This window comes from Semicossyphus pulcher, unplaced genomic scaffold (assembly GCF_022749685.1).
Source record: "Semicossyphus pulcher isolate SPU_LCO1_2020_fin unplaced genomic scaffold, fSemPul1.0.p SCAF_8, whole genome shotgun sequence".
In the NCBI taxonomy this organism is placed as follows: domain Eukaryota; kingdom Metazoa; phylum Chordata; class Actinopteri; order Labriformes; family Labridae; genus Semicossyphus; species Semicossyphus pulcher.
Window position 1 is genome coordinate 14273300 of NW_027211759.1, and position 20634 is coordinate 14293933.

General features: G+C 43.1%; 2 protein-coding genes across 4 annotated transcripts; both read left to right on the forward strand.

Moving 5' to 3' along the window:
* Nucleotides 1-1079: 1079 nt before the first annotated feature.
* Nucleotides 1080-13041, forward strand: LOC138612486 (cingulin-like protein 1). 3 transcript variants are annotated; one of them, XM_069685767.1, is made up of 19 exons: nt 1080-1168; nt 2756-3730; nt 3804-3898; nt 5312-5417; nt 5530-5625; nt 5717-5865; nt 6868-7009; nt 7118-7330; nt 7419-7625; nt 7718-7822; nt 7970-8122; nt 8312-8482; nt 8733-8885; nt 9489-9578; nt 11500-11583; nt 11767-11891; nt 12139-12247; nt 12331-12494; nt 12578-13041. In XM_069685767.1, exons 2-19 carry the CDS (start codon nt 2774-2776, stop codon nt 12654-12656), a joined length of 3198 nt encoding a protein of 1065 aa, XP_069541868.1. In that variant the 5' UTR covers nt 1080-1168; nt 2756-2773; the 3' UTR covers nt 12657-13041. The 3 variants fall into 3 exon arrangements, with proteins under 3 accessions (XP_069541868.1, XP_069541870.1, XP_069541869.1); XM_069685769.1 differs by having other exon boundaries at nt 5312-5375; XM_069685768.1 differs by having other exon boundaries at nt 3831-3898.
* LOC138612487 (aquaporin-9-like) lies at nt 13041-17958 on the forward strand. Its single transcript, XM_069685770.1, has 6 exons — nt 13041-13360; nt 13517-13643; nt 14580-14717; nt 14908-15026; nt 15611-15828; nt 17269-17958. Exons 1-6 carry the CDS (start codon nt 13259-13261, stop codon nt 17480-17482), a joined length of 918 nt encoding a protein of 305 aa, XP_069541871.1. The 5' UTR covers nt 13041-13258; the 3' UTR covers nt 17483-17958.
* The last annotated feature ends 2676 nt before the right edge of the window (nt 17959-20634 follow it).

Here is a 20634-nt window from a genome sequence, read left to right on the forward strand (position 1 = left end):
CGATCTACTTCATTACTGCATTCTCAAGTTTACATAAGGATAAATACTTCTGACTGATTAACTATCATATACTGCATTATTAAATGGTTGTAGTTATTGTTAGATATCTGTTGTTGTATCTGGTTATAATGCAGCTGGTTTTAATTACTTTATATACAGTTTGTAATTAAACACAGTGGTTCCCGATCTAGGGGTTGGGCCCTGGTAGTTGTGAGATGATTTACGAGGTAGGAGAAAAAACAAATCAATCTTCTGAGCAGTTACTAAAATGATTAGTGAAAAATAAGTTGTTAAACTTCAACAGCAAAGGGAAGAATTTCCACTAACTTGCCATTAAATATTCAAACATTTTAGATATTCAAAATCTGTCCTTTGGGCCAAAAGGTGCTGACCAGGTTACCCAGGTTTGAATCTGGAGACCTTTGTTGCCAACTCCACCTTCTCCCTAGCTCTCTACTGTCCATTGTCTAATAAAGACATAACATCTCTCATCCAAAATGCTAATTATAGCCTATAGCTTGTCAACTGTTTACAGGAGTCCTTAATTCAGATAAAAACAGATTTATTCAAGACCATTATTCAAATATGCAACTTTGAGCAGAGCACCAGGGTTAGTCATTTTTTCAGCATTTTATAGACATGGTTTTGCATAGAGAACAATACAACAAATTGCCAAAAATATGTCCCCCCTTAAGTTTCATTAGATAAAAACACAAAGAACCCTCTTACAGGAACAGTGTAAAGCTTTTCAGTATATGTGGAATAATACTTAATATAAAGATAAATAAAGATAGCCAAACAATAATTTACATAGGGAGACTACACAACTAAAACCAAACATCTGCAATAAACTCTCCAGATGTCTTTAAACGTCCCACAGGCTTTATTGTCAGAATACTACAGTGTGATTAATGTTCCTTTTGTTCAAATCATTATTAGTCTCCAATGAATCTAAGGCTAGTTAATCAAATTAGACACTTAGCAGCAAGTCGTCATATGGTTTGAATATCTGACACGGAGCAGCAGGCAGTGAACGCCTCTCAGAGCGGGACAGCGGGATCGTGTCCGGGCGGAGGCAGGACGGTGAGAGCGGACAGAGAGGAGGAGGAGGAGGAGAAGGAGGTGGAGGAGGAAGACTGTTACACACTCGGACTGGACGCAGCCGCGGGTAAGTTTCAGCTCAAAACGATAACTTATCAACTGATGTTTCCTTTAAATTAAACAATATAGCCTATTACTTTCAGCGACTTGTTTCTGCAGTGTTCAGTGGTGAGTTCAGGAAACTGAAAGAAGTTATAACTTGTTTCTCCCATCTTCACTTTATCTGTCAGTATGTTTCCTCTTTAACGGGGCTTGTAGTCTTCGGTGATGTTTCGCGTTCATATTGCGCCTTTATTCAACAGACTTGTATACTTTACTTTACTGCAGTCTATTTGTTTAGAGTTAACAGTGTGTGAGGTGAAGTGAAGTTCATCAAGTCAAACCGGATAAACGCAGATCCGCTGCTGATACGTTTCCATAGCCCACTTTTATGGGATTCACTGAAAGGGAGAACATTTAACTTAACTTTAAAAACCAAAAAATATCATAGAAAATAAAATCGCTTATATATATCCTTGCTGAATTAATAGGACCCTAATTTGAACTCTTATACAGAACAATTAGTATAAGTTGTGGGGTAATTTGTGCAGGTTATGTATTAATGGTTAAAAATGATTCAGAATGTTTAATTGTACAGCTATAAACTATTTATAAGAACACCACAGGCAGGAGAGGTAAATCCCTTCCTGTGTTTGTCTTTTTAACCAACTCTTTAACATCAGGGAAACTCCTTAAACTCACTGTCGTACAAATTACTTTTAGTAAGTAGTCAATGTTGATAACTTAATGTTATAGAAGTTAGTAATAAATAGACATGATGGTCAAAGAGGCCATTTAAGGGAGCATTATGATGGTTGTTACAAGGACAAAGGAATTGTGATGCTGGAGGGGGATTTTCCACAACCTGGAAACTTGAGCCGCAATGATTGGTCGATTATTTGATCAGGAGAAAAGGAGTTGCCATGATTTAGATAAGTGATTTGTCTTTTAGATAATTCTTGAAAATGATCTATAGTTGTTGGCCTACTGGCACCCTAAATATTATACTTGTTAATGGGTTACAACTTATCTTTAAAGCATCAGTAAATGACTTATAAACCATTTATAAATCAGTATAACAAAGCCTAACTAGAAAGTAGTGTCAGTATTTCTTTTCTGAACTCTTATTAATGAGCTGCAATCTGTTTTGTAATTCATTAAAGCGACTACTCTCATGATGGTGCTCTTTAGAAGATACCACAATGTCTGCTGCACAACACCTCTTGTGTTTCAGCCTCACAGTAACACATTTGTGGATTTCCTCGAGTGTCATAGCATGAAGTGGGTGACAACACCTCGGAGGCCTCGGTCAGTTGTAGTCGTCATGCATTTGGCTCAGCTGTACAATAGTACTCTGTCATAAGCACACAAAAAGAGCTGTTTTCATTGCACAGCAATATCAGGCTCTTGTCCGTCTCCATTTGTTCGCTCTTTGAGTGCAGCTGTGTGAGGAGCAGCGTGGACGTGTGTCATTGTGTCCCTGAGTGGCTCCGATGTTGTGTAAACACTAACCTCAGCTTGACCAACCTGATTTACAGTCTTCAGAGCACCTTCACATGCAGGATCAGTCGTCTTCAGTGTCATTTTATAATACGCCGCTTTGTTTTTTCACCAGCTCATCTGTTAATCAAAGATGGACTCTCACCGTCTGAGCGGCTCTCCAGACATCAGGATACAGCGGAGCTACGTGCAGCAACACAGTCCAAGAGGCAGCCAGGACAACATGTTTGGAGTCAGGGTCCAGGTCCAAGGGATCAAAGGTCAACCCTTCGTGATTCTGAACAGTTCTGGCCAGGAGAGCCACCGGGACATCTCCGTCATCACTCACCAGGCGGGGTACACCCCGGGCGTGGTGAGGAGATCCGCGGACTCACAGAAGACTGCAGCCTCCTCCGGGTTTCATTATCAGACACACCCTGAGATTCTGCGACCTTATGACCCTGAAAGTAATAACCTGGACTTAGTCGTTCCTTCAAAAGCTTCAGTTGCAAAACCTGGACAGCCAACCACAGGCCATCCTCCTGAGACAACCCAGTCTAACAAACCCAGGATCCCTCTGCCTGCTGAAGGCCCAGAAGGAGACCAGGGTGAGGCGGCTCAGAACAAGGCGCCTCCTTCAGGTCGACAACTCCCTGCGAGATCTCCAAACTCAGTGGAAACAGACTCCATTATATCTGTAGGGAAACTAATTAGCCAGTTCAACAGCAGTCAACGGAGAGGAAGAGGAGGCCCGAGGAACAGGTTAGACCCGGAGCAGTGTCGAAGGTCACGCAGCGTTGATAGCAGCCGAACGTCTGACTCCTCGTCCTCCTCTGCTTCCTCCAGCAGAGCCTCCTCTCTAAAGGGCATTAGGGGAGAGACTCCAGGTGGGATATATCCGCCGGGGTCAGCTAGAGCTCGACTCTTCAGCGGGGAATACCCTTTGGGGAGCAGGAGGGAGGAGAGCATACCCAGCACACTGCTAAGGGGTCAAAATGGAAAAGAGACAATACCTTTACAGGCTGCTAAGCTGCTTCAGAGAGCAGAGAAACCCTCCATCTCCACATCATGTAGTGACCAGACAGACGACTCTGATGAAAGAGATGCACAGGTAAAGAGATTTGCACCAGGGCACAGCGGCAATTTAAAAAGAGTGTATTTATTGCTGTATATTCTCTAACCAGGTCACTCCTGATCTTCTGAAAGGACAGCAAGAACTCTCTGTGGACTCAGCTGAAGACACAACAAGACAAATGCTGTTCATGTACCTCAAGGACGGGTAAGTGCAACTCCGAACTGAGACCTTTTAGTTCGGCAGACATTCTGGTACAAAAGGATACAAATATAGCTTTATTGCTGAATGTTATATGAGAAGATTGAAACCACTCTTATGTCTTTACCTCAAAAATTAGCTAAGCTAGCCAGTTAGCTTAGCTTAGGATTAAAGCAAGGCAACTTTATTTGAACTGCAGCTTTTAAACACAAAGGAAAATTAGAGTGCTTTACATGAGATGAAGAAATGAAGTACATTCACAACAACAAAATAAAATGTGTTAAAAAAAGAATAAAAAATGATTTAGCCTAATAAGAGAGTGAAAACAGCTAGCATGACTCGGGCTAAATCGTTACAAAACACACAAACCGTTAGCTCACTTAAAGTCGAGCTGAAACGGTATTTCGAGAGTATCTAGCTTCCGTATCGTGACGTATTTCCGATTGAAACAGGACGTGCACGCGGGACATATCATTGGAGGGATTTGATTTGATCGTTTAGAAGTGGGCGTAGACAGACGTTCTCCACAGCGCAGTAGCTAGATCACTGACCGAACGTTCTTGGTGCTCTGCGGCTAAATGTCGCAGATTGATTGGTTGAAATTGTTTGGTGCTAGCCTACGTAAGCACACAGGTTTTTTTTTTACAGGACGAAAAAATGATCGGATTTTGATATAAGAATACGAAGAAATGGATTTTCTGTATTTTTTTTGGCCTATATTGTCAAATAGATGCACAAAATTACCGGGGATGTGATCTTAAAGGATTAAAATGACATTTTTCATTTCACCTCGACTTTAACAGATTCAATTTCCTTACTTACTAGAGTTTTTTACATTTGGACAAAGGCAGACAAGCTGTTTCACCTGTTCCAGTTTTGAAGCTAAACTAAGCTAAGCTAAGCTAAAGGTTCTAGCTAAAGGTTGCACCAGAGACTACAAACTGGTATCAATCATCTCATCATTTCCCAAAATCTAGGGCTATTACTTTAAATTAACTTGATAATGGAGTTTGAAATGACACTTTTAACTGAAGTGAAAGTTTTCTGTAACACTGTTTGCTTTGTTTTACCCTCCAGCCACCTCTTGGTGATTAGCTTGTGGTTGTGATCATGTAGTGTGGTCAGATAAGGGGGTGCTGCTCCAGCTGTGTGTGCTCACAAAGCGGTCAGGAATGCAGGGCATGTTCTCGTTTCCACTGATAAAATAACTTCTTCACACGGAAAGTTTTTGCCTAAAAAATGTGCTGAGGACGAGTGATTATTTTCAGGAACCGCTGTGTAATCGAGTGGAGAGAGTTACATTTTTTCCTTTAGCACACCAAATGCTCTCCTCTGAAAGGTCAAACCAGCCCTCACTTTGTTAAACAACTAACTACATTTTATTTTGTGTGTTTGTGAAATGTATTTTTTTTTGCTCAGGACGACTGATGACGACTCCACCACTCAGAAGAAAGTCAACCTGCTGCTTGAAAGGGTCAACAAGGTCAAGTGGAAGACCGCTCAAAATGTGGCGGAGGAGGAGAAAGTGTGTGTTTGGATGAAATGTTTGCCTGTGTCGATCCTTGTTCAACATTTTTTAACGTGTTCGCCTGACCCTAACGCTGATACTGTGTTCTTGGACTTTCTCTCACATGTAGAAATCTGCAGCACAGGTGGAGCGTTTGCAGGACAAACAGGCAGCAATGGAAAAAGAAGTGTCTGAGTTAAAGCAAAAACTGGAAACAGAGATTAAGGTTAACTGCTGTCCCATCCTGATGATTCATTTCTAAAACACTTCCTGTTTCTGCGAGTGACAATGTTCCTTTCTGTTGTTACGTCTTGCAGAATGAAAAGACTCTTGCCAAAGCTTGTGAAAAGGCCCGGACAGAGAAGAAGAAACTTCAGGAAGAGCTGGCCAAAAGTCAGGAAGAGCTCTGCAGACTCAGGGACAGGCTGGCTGAGATCGAGGCTGCACTCCAGTCCACCAAACAGGAGTAAGGAAATGACCTCCACAGGCAACAAAGAGTGCAATTGTGTTGAAAAATGAATCTAATTTCAACCAGAAAGTGAAAATTGAATACCCCTGTCAAGCTCAGAATTGTGAGCTTGACTCTCTTTGGCCTGATGTGTAGTTTCTGGTCTAAACTTTAGAGGACTGGCTTGGTTGGTAGGAATGGTCAATGTGTTTGTGTTTTAGTAGCATAAGTTAAATAAATTGCTCAACATTTTGGGCAAATACATACATTTATTTGTTGCCAAAAGTTAGATAAGAAGGTCAATACCACTTTCCTACAATTGTTGTATATTAGCTTAGCTTAGTTTACTGTATGGAAACAAGAGAAAACTGCTAGCCTAATATTAGCTAGCAAATTCTTGTCTTCTGGAAGGTAATTCTCCTGACAAAGAAATAGTCCAGCACATATTTCTTGACCGGATAAAACCGGATAGAGATGACCTTTGAAATAAGCTAAGCTAGTTGTTTCCTCTTTGTAGAGCCTTTAAGCTAAGCTAAGCTAACCTAACCTGCTGCTGGCTGTAGCTTTTGGTACAGATGTGAGTGTAGTGTCTTCATCTCTAACTTTTGGCCAAAAAGCACACTCCAAAAAAAGTTGAACTATTTCTTTATTTACATGGAAATGTGTGACAAATAAAGTTTCCCATTAAAATCAGCTGAAACAATGCAGAACTTGACAGAATGTAACCGTACTAACCGTGCTCCAGCTCAATGCTATGTAACACTTTCTTTAACTGAGCTTCTGCTGGCACTCTAAGGTCAGTCAAGTGAACTGTGATGTGTGATCCGATGAAGGTCATCTGACCGAAAGACCAGTCAAAAACCATTTGGATTAAGTGTGCAGATTCCTCTCTGTTATCTCTGGTAGCATGAAGCACCTCTCTAAGACCTTTACAGCAGGGAAAGCAGGCTTCTTTCCCCTCATCTGAAATATGAATCTACTATATATCTGTCTTCACTGCACATTTTTGTGTGTTGTCAGGCTGACTCGGATGAAGACAGAGAGAGAGAGATCTAAGACGGAGATGAAAGACCTTCAGCTGCAGCTCTCCGAGATGCACGATGAGCTGGACCACGCCAAGAAGGGAGAGGTGATAAACACGGAGAAAGAAGTCCTTCTGAAGGTAAACGAAACCACATGAGCAAGAAAAGCGCCACAAATCAACAGCAGCTGTGAAGCTCCTCCACTGGACTCCAGGCAGTGACGTTGTGTTTTGTTGGATGTGTGTCAGGACATGGCTCAGCTGCGGATGGACTTTCAGGAGATGCTGCAGGTCAAGGAGGAGCAGGAGGAGGTGCTGCACCACAGAGAAAGGGAGCTCGGTGCCCTGAAGGGGGCGCTCAAAGAGGAGGTGGAGACTCACGATAGCTACATGGCCGCTCTGAAGGAGGAGTATGAAAACGAGCTTGAAAGGCTGCTCAGGGATTTAGATTGTGCTAAAGAGGTAACAGTGAGGACATTTCTACTGTTTCAAACATGGTTTTTATTTCGTCTCTCATGTTCACCGTTTATTATTCCATCCTGTCTCACAGAGAAACGCTCTGCTGGGTCAGGAGAAGGGTGAAGTAGAGGATGAGAGGGGCGCTGCTAAGGTGCAGCTGAAGGAGCTGAACCAGGAGAGGGATCAGCTGAGAGGAAAGGTGCAGGAGCAGAACAACAAGGTGGATCAGCTGAGTCTGGCCATCCAGGAGTGTAAAACCACAGAGAGGCTGCTGGAGCAGAGAGCGAAGCAGCTGGAGGTGGGAAACACTTCCTCTATGTTATCATCAACATTTATCCTCCTGATGTGATCTGTTCTGGCTTGTATATTCATGTTTTCCTTGTTCACCAGAGGGAAAAGCTGCAGCTGGAGGAAGCGCTGAGAGACGTGAGGAGGAATGAGGAGGAGATGTGTCAGTCTAACCAGTCGCTGCTCTCTCGCCTTGAGGATGTGCAGGTAACGTGAGGTCACTGTCTGGAATCTGCAGCCTTCTTGGTTGCACACACTCCCCAACGTTTCTCGTCTCTCTTAACTCCACTAGACACTTTTTTAGCTGGGCTTTCTAGCTCACTGTCTCCCCCTTCCTTTTGTTTGTTTTTCCAGGGTAAGTTGACCAAGCTGAATCATGAGCACAGGGAGCTGAAGGAGAAGCTTAAGGAGGAGAGGAAGCAGATAGAGGAGCTGTGGAGGACAAAGACTGAACTGGAGGATGAGAGGAGGCTGCAGGACAGGACTGTGGAGCAACTGCAGAGGAAGGTGAGGCTGGATCTGCGCTATTAATTGGGCCTGAAGGGAAAATCCTGCATTATGGAGCCAAACGGACTAAAACTGTGAAAACACATGAGCTCAGCAGACACAGCTCATATTTCATGAGCTTGGAACATCTCCGTCAAACAGATTAGGTGCATTATGTCCTGTTGCATCTTTGTTTGTCTCCGTGTTCAGATGAATATCATCATGGAGGAGTGCGAGGCGTCTACAGATGTACTTCAGAACCAGGTCGACGAGGCCAAAGAGAGGAGTCAGAGGGAGTTGGACGAGCTGCGGAGACAGCTGCAGGAAAAGGGAGCAGAGCTGGAGAAATCCCGACAGGCCGCCAAAAAACTGCAGGAAGAGGTGTGGTGCTCATTGTCTCTCTGATTCACAGCTCAATAAAAAGTCAACACTAGCATGGAAAAGATTAATGTCCCTCTGTTTCCTTCTCGTCTGAGTTGTTGCTAATGGGATCCTGGAATTTAATTTTAATCGTGTGTGAGATTTGTGAGAATTCTGTCTGACTGATTTACCCCTGCCTCTTACAGCTGGCATTGCGCGTTGTACCTTATCTTACGGCGTGTGTTTGTTCTGTGCTCTGTTCTGCGTCCAGCTGCTTCCTGTGGAGGAAGATCTGAGAAGGTGTCGCAGGGAGCAGCAGGAGGCCCAGCTGAGGGGCCGGCAGCTGGAGCAGAGGGTGGAGGAGCTGGAGGAGAGGAACGCGGCCACGGTGGGAGAGAGGGAGCGGCAGGTCAAGCTCATGGAGGTAAAAGGCAGCCTGGGGGAGCCATAACTTAGGATACAGGGTACTGCAGGAATTTAGTACTGCTGTCGCGTAGTGTGTGGGGACTTGGTGAAGAACAGAACAGTCAAAATTTATGAGACCTTCTTTGATTTGCACAAGCAAGCTACAATTACAAACAGATGATCATTTGAACCTCTCAACTCTTTTCAATCCTTATCAGAGCTCACAGTCGAACACACTCGAGGTTATCACATGTTTTGAAGTGTTGATCTTCTCAGGTGCCTGTATTTGCACTCACTCGTTCCTGTGAACTATGAGGGTGCTGAAAAGAGCCATGGCAACAACATCTCAGGGCTCAGCACTGTTTGTCTTGCTGATGACAAAACATTACACAGTGATAGCAGTGTGTGCTCAGTGTTGACTCTGCGAATCAACCGAGGAAGCTCGTGTTTACTGTACAAAGTTATCGGACCAGTCTGGGTGTTCTCAGGAGTCTTCTTTCACTCTCATCGTCAAACAGTCACGTCCACTGAACAGGGCATGTACTTATCAAGAGAGTAAAGCAATATATATACATTAACTTGATGTTAGTTTGACTCATTTGTCATCCTCTCCTCCTCTCAGGGTCGTATCGGTCAGCTGGAAGAAGATCTTCACGATGAGCGCGGCAGTGCCGACCGCCTAATGGAGCGATTAGACAAAACCAAAGAGCAGGCAGGTTTCCTCCCTCACCGTCTGCTCTTTTCTACACAAATCTCTTATTTTGTATCCGCCAACATTCACACAGTTACAGAATTATGCCCCGTCATAACTCAGAACACCCAGCCCTACATCTGTTTTCATTATAAACAGACTTTAGGCTCAGTGCTCAGATTTCCCATGAGACACTCAAAGCTGCTGATTGGTGTTTCCCAGCCCGGCTGTGAAACGCTGTTTTGTTTTTGGTTCCTTCGCTCAGAGCCCTGAAATGCAGCTGAACTCACTTCATATACGTTCCTTCATATCTGACGCCGTCACAGGAGCCTCACATCCTCTGTGTGCCTGTAAAGTAGGCCACCATTCATGGGAGCAAAGCGGCGCAGACTAATTGACACAAAACACTGTTTTGGTTGCAGTGCAAAGACAAAAAAAACAGCAAACTATTGTGAGCCGCTATTCACACTCCCTGCACCGGGCCTCTGGGTGTTATTAGTGAGCAGAGAGATGTCGCTGCTCAGACCAGACAGCATTTCCTCTGTTTTTAGGAATTAAGCTTAAACTTTTCATTAAACCTGAAAGTGATTGTCTACGGGTAGTGCCCTTTTTAATAAGAAACAGCTGTGTTTTCATATGAGGTACAAGCCCCTGTTTAGCTTTAAGCTAAGAAACTGGTAAAAGGAATTAGTTAGTTCTTCAGTTCCCACATGTCTTACCTTGGTTAGCTGAATGCCAGGGGTGGAAGATGTATTCACATCCTTTATCAATACAACAATGTAAACATACTTCATTTAAACTAGAAGTCCTTCATGAAAAACATTCTTACTAAGCAGTTAGCAGCAAAATACACTTTAAAGGAGCAGTTCGCCCGTGTATAAAGCTGATGTCAGTCCAAGCTGGTGTTCTCTGTAATCGATAGAAACAACAATGTTTGTAATTGGCGCCATAGCTGTGGAGAAAGTTGTACAAACAGCTCGTGGTTTCGCCCATTCTACATTCCTACAACACCCAGCGTGCATTGCCCCCCTCCCTCTGAAAGGAATGGCCCAGCGAGAGACGCTGGAGTGACATACTACTGTTTTACTGCAGGCAATGGCTCAGAGCGGGACAGAATCAGAAATATGACGAGAATATATCGGTGGATCGTCTAAAAAGTCTTCAGGTCTGCAGTCTGCATTTCAAACCTGATGATTTAGAGCAAGACATGACATCAAAGGCGGGCGTACCAAAGTTTAGTTTAGAGAGCTCCCTGGGCTCCGCCAGATGATGCGTTTTACGTGGTCTGCTGGAGGTTTTCCAGGGCCCATCGGAGAAGAGAAGAGTGAAACAGCATTTTTTTCCTACCATAATGATATTAGCTCCCCATAATAGCGTGACAGGACTGTGGTTGAAAATCGGCAAACTGGTCCTTTAAGTATCATAAGTAAAAGTTGTTGTAACTAATTTTATTTATCTTATAATATTATATATTATATTATATTATTAATCATTCATACCAATGTGTACTTTTATAAGCAGCATTTTACTATTGTGGCTGGAGCTGGAGGTAATTTAAAATATTTCAAGTCTGTATTTATATATTTATGTTTTCTTTGCTCTTTTGGTTCCTAAACTAGGTGTGATTTATGTTCCTAAATGTTGATCTTTGACTGATTTGTTGTTTGTTTTTCTTTGTTTCTTTGACATATTGGGTAATGTGACCTTTTTGATTGAACTGCCAGCAACTCGTAGACATCTGAAATGTTATAAGAGGATCCAATCTTTGTAGGTCACATGTCCAAAGGTTTCTGAAATATGGGAATTCTTTCTTCAGAAATGTAGTAAAGTAGAAGTTTAGGTGGCATAAAAAGGATATTTAAGTACTTGAAGTAATGTACTAATTTACTTTCTACCACTGTTGACTGTTAACAACTGTGTTTCTCTCTCCTTTGGTTGTCAGATGGATCAGATGAGGAGCGAGCTGACACAGGAGAGAGCCGTCAGGCAGGACCTGGAGTGTGACAAGACGAGCCTGGAGAGACAGGTACTGACCCTGACACAGGTCCTCACCTCTGAGACTTGTTCCAACCCTTGAATGCTACGTAGGCAAAACTGGGACCCTCTCATTAAACATTGCTCTGTAGCGCTCCAAGTGGTCAAAAGCTCCACAGAGTCCCTTTTAATTTTTGTTTAATTAACAACATACCTCTGTTTCATTTCCTGTCAGAATAAAGACCTGAGGGGCAGAGTGACTCATCTGGAAGGATCACAGAGGACCAACCAGGATTCGCTCGTCTCAAAACTTAACAGCCGCATCCAGGAGCTCGAGGAGCGGCTGCAGGGAGAAGAGAGGTGAACTTTAACAAGAACATATTTACAGACATAAATGTATGAGTTTGTATTTCCCAGTGCAGGACAACACTTTGGATCATGGCCCCATCAGATATTTGATGGTAGCTGTGGAGCAGTGAACACCCTCATATCACTTTCCCTGCGGTTGTAAGAGTGAGAGTATCTCTGGTCCGAAACACACTGGGCAGGTGTTGAGTTACAGGAAGCTGCAGCAGCGATGTGATCTCTTGGTGCTTTCGCCCTGTAGAGACAACAACAGCCTGACACAAGCCAACCGCAAGCTGGAGCGCAAAGTGAAGGAGATGAAGATGCAGGCGGACGAGGAGCACATCAACCTGCAGAGCCAGAGAGACCAGGTAGGCACGCATCTGACGCTAAACTTATTGTGTAGCAGTCAGGAGCAGCGTGAGTCAATTTGTCACTCTTGTGAACTCTGCAGCTGACTCAGAGGCTGAAGACGGCGAAGAGGCAGATGGACGAGGCGGAGGAGGAGATCGAGCGTCTGGAACACGCGAAGAAGAAGCTGCAGAGAGAGCTGGACGAGCAGATCGAGGCCAACGAGCAGCTTCACGGCCAAATGAGCGCTCTGCGGAACGAGATGAGGTGACCACTCACCTTCTGCTGCGGAGCTTCTTGTGCTTTCGCTACAGCGTCACATTAAATCTTGTCTTCTTCTGCTTTGACAGGCGTAAGAGGAAATCCCCTCCTCTCATTAAGGCCTTGGAGGACGATGTGAAGGACGAGGATGACTTTGGATCTGACTGATAAAAACATCATCTCTGGACTTTATTGTGAAAAGTTGGACTCACTGTGAAGAATCCTTGATGTCATAAACATAATGTCATTAACAACTCAGGTGTGATTTCATAATGTTTTAAGCAGCATGGCACCTTGCCAAGGCTGACCTCTTGTGGCAATATGTGTAACTACACTCTCTGACAAAGTGATGTTTTACAACTGGCTTATTTACCTGTACTTTTTTTGTTCTTTAAGTTATTTCTCTGCGGTGTGAGCTAATACGTTGCAAACTGCAAATCTTAAACTGATGAATAAATGTATTAAAATGCATTTCAGACACTCATTCATGTTTGCACACCTCCAGATAACTGAACCGAGTTTATCTGTGACGACACACGCAGAAATCAGATTAGCATTTTATTCACATCACACCTGTTAGTCGCTCTGCGTGCCCTCTGCTGTGAAACTTCCTGAGCTGATGAGGCCGGAGAGGAGTGTGATGGCTGTGGTGAATGGATCGATGGTCTGCGCTGAATGGCTGCAGGCCGGGTAGAGGTGGAGATCTGACACGAGAGCTCCGATCAGTCCCAGAGGTTCACACCGCTGGACAGCAGTTTGCACAGTGATACATGGAAATACAGCACAAGAGAAGCATGAGGCAACACTGTGCTCTCAAACATGGAATACTCAAGGAATTCCTGGCAGAATTCCTGGGAACATTTGTTCTGGTTGTAAGTAGAAATTTGTGTGGTTTTTGTACTTTGTGCTTAAGTTTTATATCTTACTTTTATTTGGAAATGCTTTTGTTCCTTCGCCCCCTTTATGATGTTAACTTTGCAAAGAGATATCAGGGAAATTGTCTGTTCTTTTCCTCTCTGTTTGGTCAGTTGTTTGGCTGCGGCTCCGTCGCTCAGACCGTCCTCAGTCGGAACACCCTGGGTGAGCCTCTCACCGTCCACATTGGCTTCTCTGTGGGACTCATGATGGCAGCGTACGTGGCTGGAGGAGTGTCAGGTAAATGTAGTTTAACGTTTGCTTCAACTTATTGTTTATTTCCACTTAAGCAGAACTGAAGTAGTTTTAAAATGTGTAACTTACAATACAGTTAGATAAATGGTCGTTCATGGATGTTGTTGAGTTCAATATCCTTCATTATCGGCGTCCTGTCAAAGCCACTTTACAAATAAAGTAGCAGTTTCTTTGCTCTGTTTAATCTACTCTTAAGCTCTACAGACTCTCCACATTAAAATAATTCATAGTGAATATAAACATAACGTGCCAGAACACATAAACATCCTGACACAGCTCGTCTGCATGTGTTATAATGAAAAGTAAGTCATTGCAACTTGTAATAATACAACTTTATGACTTCCTGTCCGGCCATGTGCCACCTCCACAGCTCCACAGTCAGCAGGAACGTGCCAGCTCTCTGTGCGCATCCACCGAGCGTATACTGGGCATTGATTTGTTAGCAGTAGTGCTCAGCCTCCATGGGGTCATACATAACCCTGGGCATTAAATGTCCTGCAAACTGCATTGATCAAAGGCTGCGCTCATGTGTCTGTGACAGAGAGCAGACTCAGGCCAAACAATCTGAGCTGCAGCTTCTTTCGGTTTTACATCAAATCATTTTAAATCTCTCACAGATTTCTAATGTGTTTTTAAAAGTCGTAAACTGGCAGAATGCGAGCACAGCTGGATTCACAGAGGAGCAGAATAATGCTCTCTTTGTTTTTAGTTGAATCTCTTATACGCGACCATTATTCTGCCTCTTTTATTGAGAAAATACGTAACAAAACCCGGCACCGCCCCAGGGGCTGCTCCCCTTCTGCTAGCCCTCGTAAATGTGACGCCCCCACTAATGATGGAGAGGATATCATGCCAGCCACCCCAACCCGCCCTCTGCACCCCCACTCTCTCTCCCTCCTCACGCTTTGTCCTCTGTCCCAGGGGGCCACGTGAACCCTGCTGTGTCTCTGGCCATGGTGATTCTTGGAAAGCTGAAGATCTGGAAGTTTCCCTTCTACGTCATCGCTCAGTTTCTTGGTGCTTTCGCTGGAGCTGCTGCAGTCTTTGGATTATACTATGGTGAATAAACCTGAACATTACACCCTAACACATGCATCTTACACTATAACAGCTGCTATTGTTGTCCAAAAGCTTTGTTTTTCCCAACTTGTAACATTAAAAAATGTCCCCATAAAAATATTTCAGCTAAATGTTCCTCAGTTTGGGATCAAATAGATCCTCTTACACTCTCTGTATGTTCTCCTCTTAGATGCTTTCATGGACTTCACCAGTGGGATTCTGTCCGTGACGGGGATCAATGCAACAGGTCACATTTTTGCCTCTTACCCTGCACGACACCTGTCAATCCTGGGCGGCTTCGTCGATCAGGTGAGCTCTGGCCGCTGTGACCGAATGACCCTCCCCTCTATTGTGCACCCCCCGCTCCCATTCAAGCTCCAAATACTGCGAAGTCTGGCGAATGCAGCTAATGCAGCATTGATTGCCCCCTTTAGTCTGAGAACACTCCCTCTTCTGCTCAGTTTTGGGTCTAATGACACATTTCCTGGCATTCTGTGGGAGGTCAAATCTATACTTAACACCACTTTCCGTCTTTTTAGTGGGTACAGTGATCCAAAAATAACACATCTGCTAGTTTAAAGCTGTTAAATCCACATCCGGTGAACCATCACCAAGTCTAATCAGTGTGATTATGTTAAAGTTTCCTTTTATAAGCCTTTGTAACAGGCCCCTTGTACATTCACGTCATGAATATAAACGAATATAAAGCGAACAGAGCTTGTGCAGAGGAGAGGTAGGATGCTAAGGTCATTAGAAATGTGTCTCCTAAAACTCAAGGCAAGATCAACACAAAAGGGAAGTAACCGCTGTTTGTTATGCTGCTTTTTAAAAGTCAGCTGTGTTGACTGTTTACCTCAGCTCCGCAGTTTATCAAACATGCGTTGTGTTTGCAGGTCGTGGGAACGGGCATGCTGGTCCTGTGCATCCTGGCTATCATCGATGGTGGAAACATTGGAGCACCCAAAGGCGTGGAGCCGCTGGCTATCGGTCTGATCATCATGGCCATCGGTGTGTCAATGGGGCTGAACTGCGGCTATCCTCTGAACCCGGCCAGAGACCTGGGACCCCGACTGTTCACGGCTGTGGCAGGATGGGGGATGGAGGTCTTCAGGTAACTGCACAGGAGCACAAGAGATCACGTTAGTTTATTGTGTGATTTCTAAGAGGGAATAAAATTAAAAGGAACCAAGTAAAATAAGAACTACACAGAAATATGAAGCAAATATGTTTCACATCTAACGGTCACACATTAATTTAGCAACCTAATATATTAATATATTAGAAAGGAGACCAGAAACCACTGAAGAATCATAAATTACTTAATAATATTAAGAAATAAAACATCCTGACATTTTTTCCAGGCTCTAGAAACAAAAGAAGGACTTATACGTGTTCAAATTAAACAACCCTTTTGTTCACTTGTCATCAGATTTAACAGATATTTCTTCTTAATTCATCAAAATCAGGACACTATAGAAGAAAATGTGATTTAATCTCACTCCTTATTCAAACCATGTTTTTAAATCCTCCAACTTCAAGAGCCATGGAAAAGATTCCTGCTCTCAACTGTGTAACTAAACGCCCAAACTCTGTTAACTTTACTATAACATTACAATAAGGTGCTTGGTTTCGGCATATGTTAAGGATGAGCATTTCAAGCAAAAATACTATTCGATATTCACTGGGAACTCTTCGACGATTATTCGAAGATCCCGGTGCGCGTAAACACACGCAGACATACCGACAGAGATACTTTTTTGTGTGTGTGTCGGTTTTATTTCGCCCTAGAATAACTGTGCATAGTTGTTGTAGACTGATAATATGCTAGTTACCTGGCAAAGTTTGCAATTTTTTCGAAGGAGTTGCCGAAGTCGCTGTACGTTCCTCTGGTTCCGAATCTCACAGCGATACACTATTTTACCGGCTCCGGGCACGAACGCTTTCTTCTTCTCTTATTATCTAATGGCGGTTAGCAAACAGCTTTCAGATGCGCTACAGCCACCGTCCGGCGTAGTACCGTATTACAACCAGACGCCGGTAAAAACAATGGAAAATAATTGTTTTAGATGAGATAATAGTCGCATGCACTTTTCGATTGTTCATGAATTAATGACCATTCGAATATTCGAAAATGGAAAGAATCATGACTCATCCTTAGACGTGGCTCATTTCTCTACAAATCTAGTGTAACTGGACCTGGACCCCTAGTAAATGAAGGGATAATAACAGTTGACGGTAAACTGTTGAAATGTACATACAATCGCACAAATACAATGGATATACTTACATGGGTAATGTAGATGTATGTACATATCTGCCTGGCTGTCAAATCATCAAAATGTGATCCTTTTATTATATGTATTTATCATTATTGTTATTAGACCTGAGCTGCTGACATGGACCGTGTTGTTATATAACGTCACATGCAGTGGACAGATGCAGTCGATGCTTGTGAATGATCCAGTGATGGCACCAGTGAACTGCAGTGGCCTCTGTGACAGCTGCATGTGTCGCTGACAGACATGGCTTTCCTCTGATATTACACCCACAGCACTGGAGACTACTGGTGGTGGATCCCTGTGGCGGGGCCCATGGTGGGGGGTGTGCTGGCAGCCGTCATCTATTATCTGCTCATTGAGCTGCACCACCCGCGCCACGAGGAGCCCGAGAAGCCCCACGTGGAGGAGGAGGAGGAGGAGGACGAAGAGGAAGACGACGACGACAACAGCCTGAAGGACAAATATGAGATGATCACCATGAGTTAAAAACAGACGTTTACCTCCAGGACAGTTCTAGCTGTTTTACAATCAGGTGATGAACAGCCAGCACAGCTTCAGTCTTTAAGGACAGTTTGTAGCAAGATAGGTTTTAGTTCCTCTTCTGTCACTGACCTCATTCTCTGCAGAGAGAAGCTTTTCAGCTCAATGATCGCAATGTTAAAACATTCACAGGTCAAATCATATATAAGAATGCATTTCTAGATGGAAAACTGCAGCTGAGTAGGCTCTGCTGATACTGTCGTGGTCTGTGCTGTTTGTAGAAACACAGAAAACATGCAAAAACTTTTACTGTCTTTGTAAAAAACTGAACCGATACACATTGTCATTACTTTCTACATAAATGTTGTAAATACTGTATTATAGTTCTTAGATGAACAATACCCCATACTTAGTTTTATTCTACTGTAACATTGGTAGTGATCTTATAGTTTTACATTCTCCTTTCAGGTTTTCTCCCTTTTTCTTCAGTGTTTGTGAAATGTTATCTGTATATCTAGTTAAACTTTTTTTGCTTTAACTTAAAATTATTTTCTTTTTTTGCAAACCTCCTGTTGGTTATAAACATTTGTATTTTACTCAGTGTTGTTTTGTCTACATTAAAGTTTCTACAAATTTCAATTTCATGAGCGATGTTTCTCTTCATCAGTGAGACTCATTATCATCTATTTGTTCATGACTGAAAATTGAAAAATGAGTTTGTTGATGTTATTTTCCTCTCACCATTACCCCCACATATCCTCAGACATCCTTTAACTATTGTGTCGGGTTTGGAGAGGAGCGTTACAGCAGACATTAATCTTTTCAGAGCACCTCAAGATCAGATGTTATTAGTTTAAGATTGAACATCGTCAGTGACACAAGAGATGGATCGTTCTTGTTTGGTTGTTAGGATGATTACCACCTCACTGTGTGCTCCCAGGTATTTCCTGCATGAGCTGATTAATCTAGTTAATGTCCCATTAAGATGATCAAAGTCAAATGTTGGGTTTTTACTCTAGCAGGAACCTCAGGTGCTGACTCTGTTGGAGAGTTGAAGATGTAAAGTTAGTGTGTTCATACATGGCAAATTCACAGGTAAAAGTTTAATTGTAAGGGAGCCCTCCCGTCTTCCTGTAGAGGCTCGTCACACCTTTGGTCAGTGTTGGACTGTACTTATATAGTGCTTTTCAAGTCCCCCCGGCCACTTACAGCGCTTTTACACTACATGTCACATTCACACAATGATGGCAAAGTGCTAATCTCCAATCAGGATCAATGCACATTCATACACTGAAAGCCTTCAGGTGCAGTTTGGGGTTTAGTGTCTTGCCCAAGGACACTTCAACATGTTACTTCGATCCATCCCCCAACCTTATGACTGAAAAACAAACGACTCTACCAGCTGCCCCAGAAGACGAGTCAGATTATATACTTGATTAAAAGTATCAATACAACTGTATTTAGCAAATTTACTCTTTATTCACTTTAGAATAAAATTATTTAATTCAAGGTGTTCTCACTCAATGATCCCCTCCGGACTCAAAAGAAAAGTTCAGTCTCCTGGTTGAAATTTCTTTCTTTACCTCATTAAAAATCTAAAACTACAAATTTGCAAATATTTTCATTTCGAACGTTTAACAGTTTGATTCAAGTTGTTTCCTCCCTCACTGAGAAGTCTATTCTGAGTACATAAATACATATATATATATATATATATTTTCTAGGAGATGAACCAGCTCCATGAGCACTATCACACTGACAAAGTTAAATAAAAATACAATTAAAAAAAAGATGTTTACGATTATGTCCGAGTGCAGCTTGAGGTTTTAAACTTACACATCATGCATGTTTACGTTGCAAATCGAACCATGATGGCTTTTAACTACTTGTTGTGTTACTGAACACAAGCTGAGATGGGCCGAACATGTCATCCATATGCCTGACTCTCGCCTCCCAAAACAGGTCCTCTACTCCCTGCTCCTCAGAGGACAATGTGCCTCAGGAGGCCGAAAGAAAAGGTAAAAGGAGAGCGTGTAGATCATCAAAAAGTGCCACATAGACCTCAACACCTGGGCGACCACAGCAACCAGTAGGGCATCACGGAGGAAACTTGTCTGTGAAGGGTGCTGCACTATAGAGCATCGACCTCCACTGCACTGCAGAGGAAAAGTACAAGTATAAAAGTTTTATCAGGAAATTGTACTCACAAGAAAAATACAGACATCAGCAAAGTGGGCCCATTCAAGATCAATGGACTATAAATCCCAATGTACTGTATGTGTACTGTCTGAGTTGCGTCATGCTTTCTGTATCAAATCTACAAATCTTAAATTACTAGTTATTATACATCAGAAGTATAAAGTTAATGAAGCATGGAGCACACTTGATTAAAAATATGTAGTAACTTTCAACCGCCATATTTGTCTTTTGTTGCAGTCAAATGTAAAAAATGTGACACATAAAACTCCAGGAGAAGAAGAAGACGACGTTCCAGCCTTCTATCACCACTTCAACACTTTTTTTTCAAGCTAAGTTTGATCAGCAGGCTCACAGACACCGGCGAGGACTGGGGCAATAAGCAGCCAGTGCCTCAGTGCCAGAGATTATAGAGCTGGGGGGCGAGTTTAAGTGACACCAGCCTGAGGGTCAAAGCACACATCACATCTATGTTCCTGTGTCATGCATACATTGCGTGATTGCAGTCATGGAGCAGAGAGAGAGAAATCAGTTCGTATGGACCGACTGGCTGCTCGATAATGAGACATGTGCAGGTGCATGTGAGTCTCTTCTCTCACCTAAAGGCCGCGCAGGCTCTGAGTGATGCAGGCTGTCGCTGCTGCGCTGATTAAGGCCACTCTCAACATGAGCAGTCTTCTGAGGACAATTCTCCTCGTCTCTGTGAAATCACAAGGACACGACAAAGGAGTTCAACATGAGGAATGCTGCTCTGAATTGTGTGGAAATGTGAGCTGGCGTCACCCTGCTCCCTGAAGGCTGATGAAATTAAAGGGAAAGATTTGATAATAGATCAAATCCCTCCTGCTGCTGGCACATTTGAATGATTAGTCCCTTTATTTCTTGCAGCAGATATGTGTTCATGCAAATTAAATCCACACAGACTGACTGAATGGAGGTCATTATCTGATGCTGGACGAACA

Excerpts from the sequence above, each read along its gene's own strand:
- LOC138612486 (XM_069685767.1), top strand. The coding sequence starts at position 2,774 with ATGGACTCTCACCGTCTGAGCGGCTCTCCAGACATCAGGATACAGCGG. Across the intron at positions 7,010-7,117 it reads AGAAAGAAGTCCTTCTGAAG|GACATGGCTCAGCTGCGGAT; the intron begins GTAAACGAAACC and ends GATGTGTGTCAG. Across the intron at positions 7,823-7,969 it reads CTCGCCTTGAGGATGTGCAG|GGTAAGTTGACCAAGCTGAA; the intron begins GTAACGTGAGGT and ends TTGTTTTTCCAG.
- LOC138612487 (XM_069685770.1), top strand. The coding sequence starts at position 13,259 with ATGGAAATACAGCACAAGAGAAGCATGAGGCAACACTGTGCTCTCAAA. Across the intron at positions 13,361-13,516 it reads TGGGAACATTTGTTCTGGTT|TTGTTTGGCTGCGGCTCCGT; the intron begins GTAAGTAGAAAT and ends CTGTTTGGTCAG. Across the intron at positions 15,829-17,268 it reads TGGGGGATGGAGGTCTTCAG|CACTGGAGACTACTGGTGGT; the intron begins GTAACTGCACAG and ends TTACACCCACAG.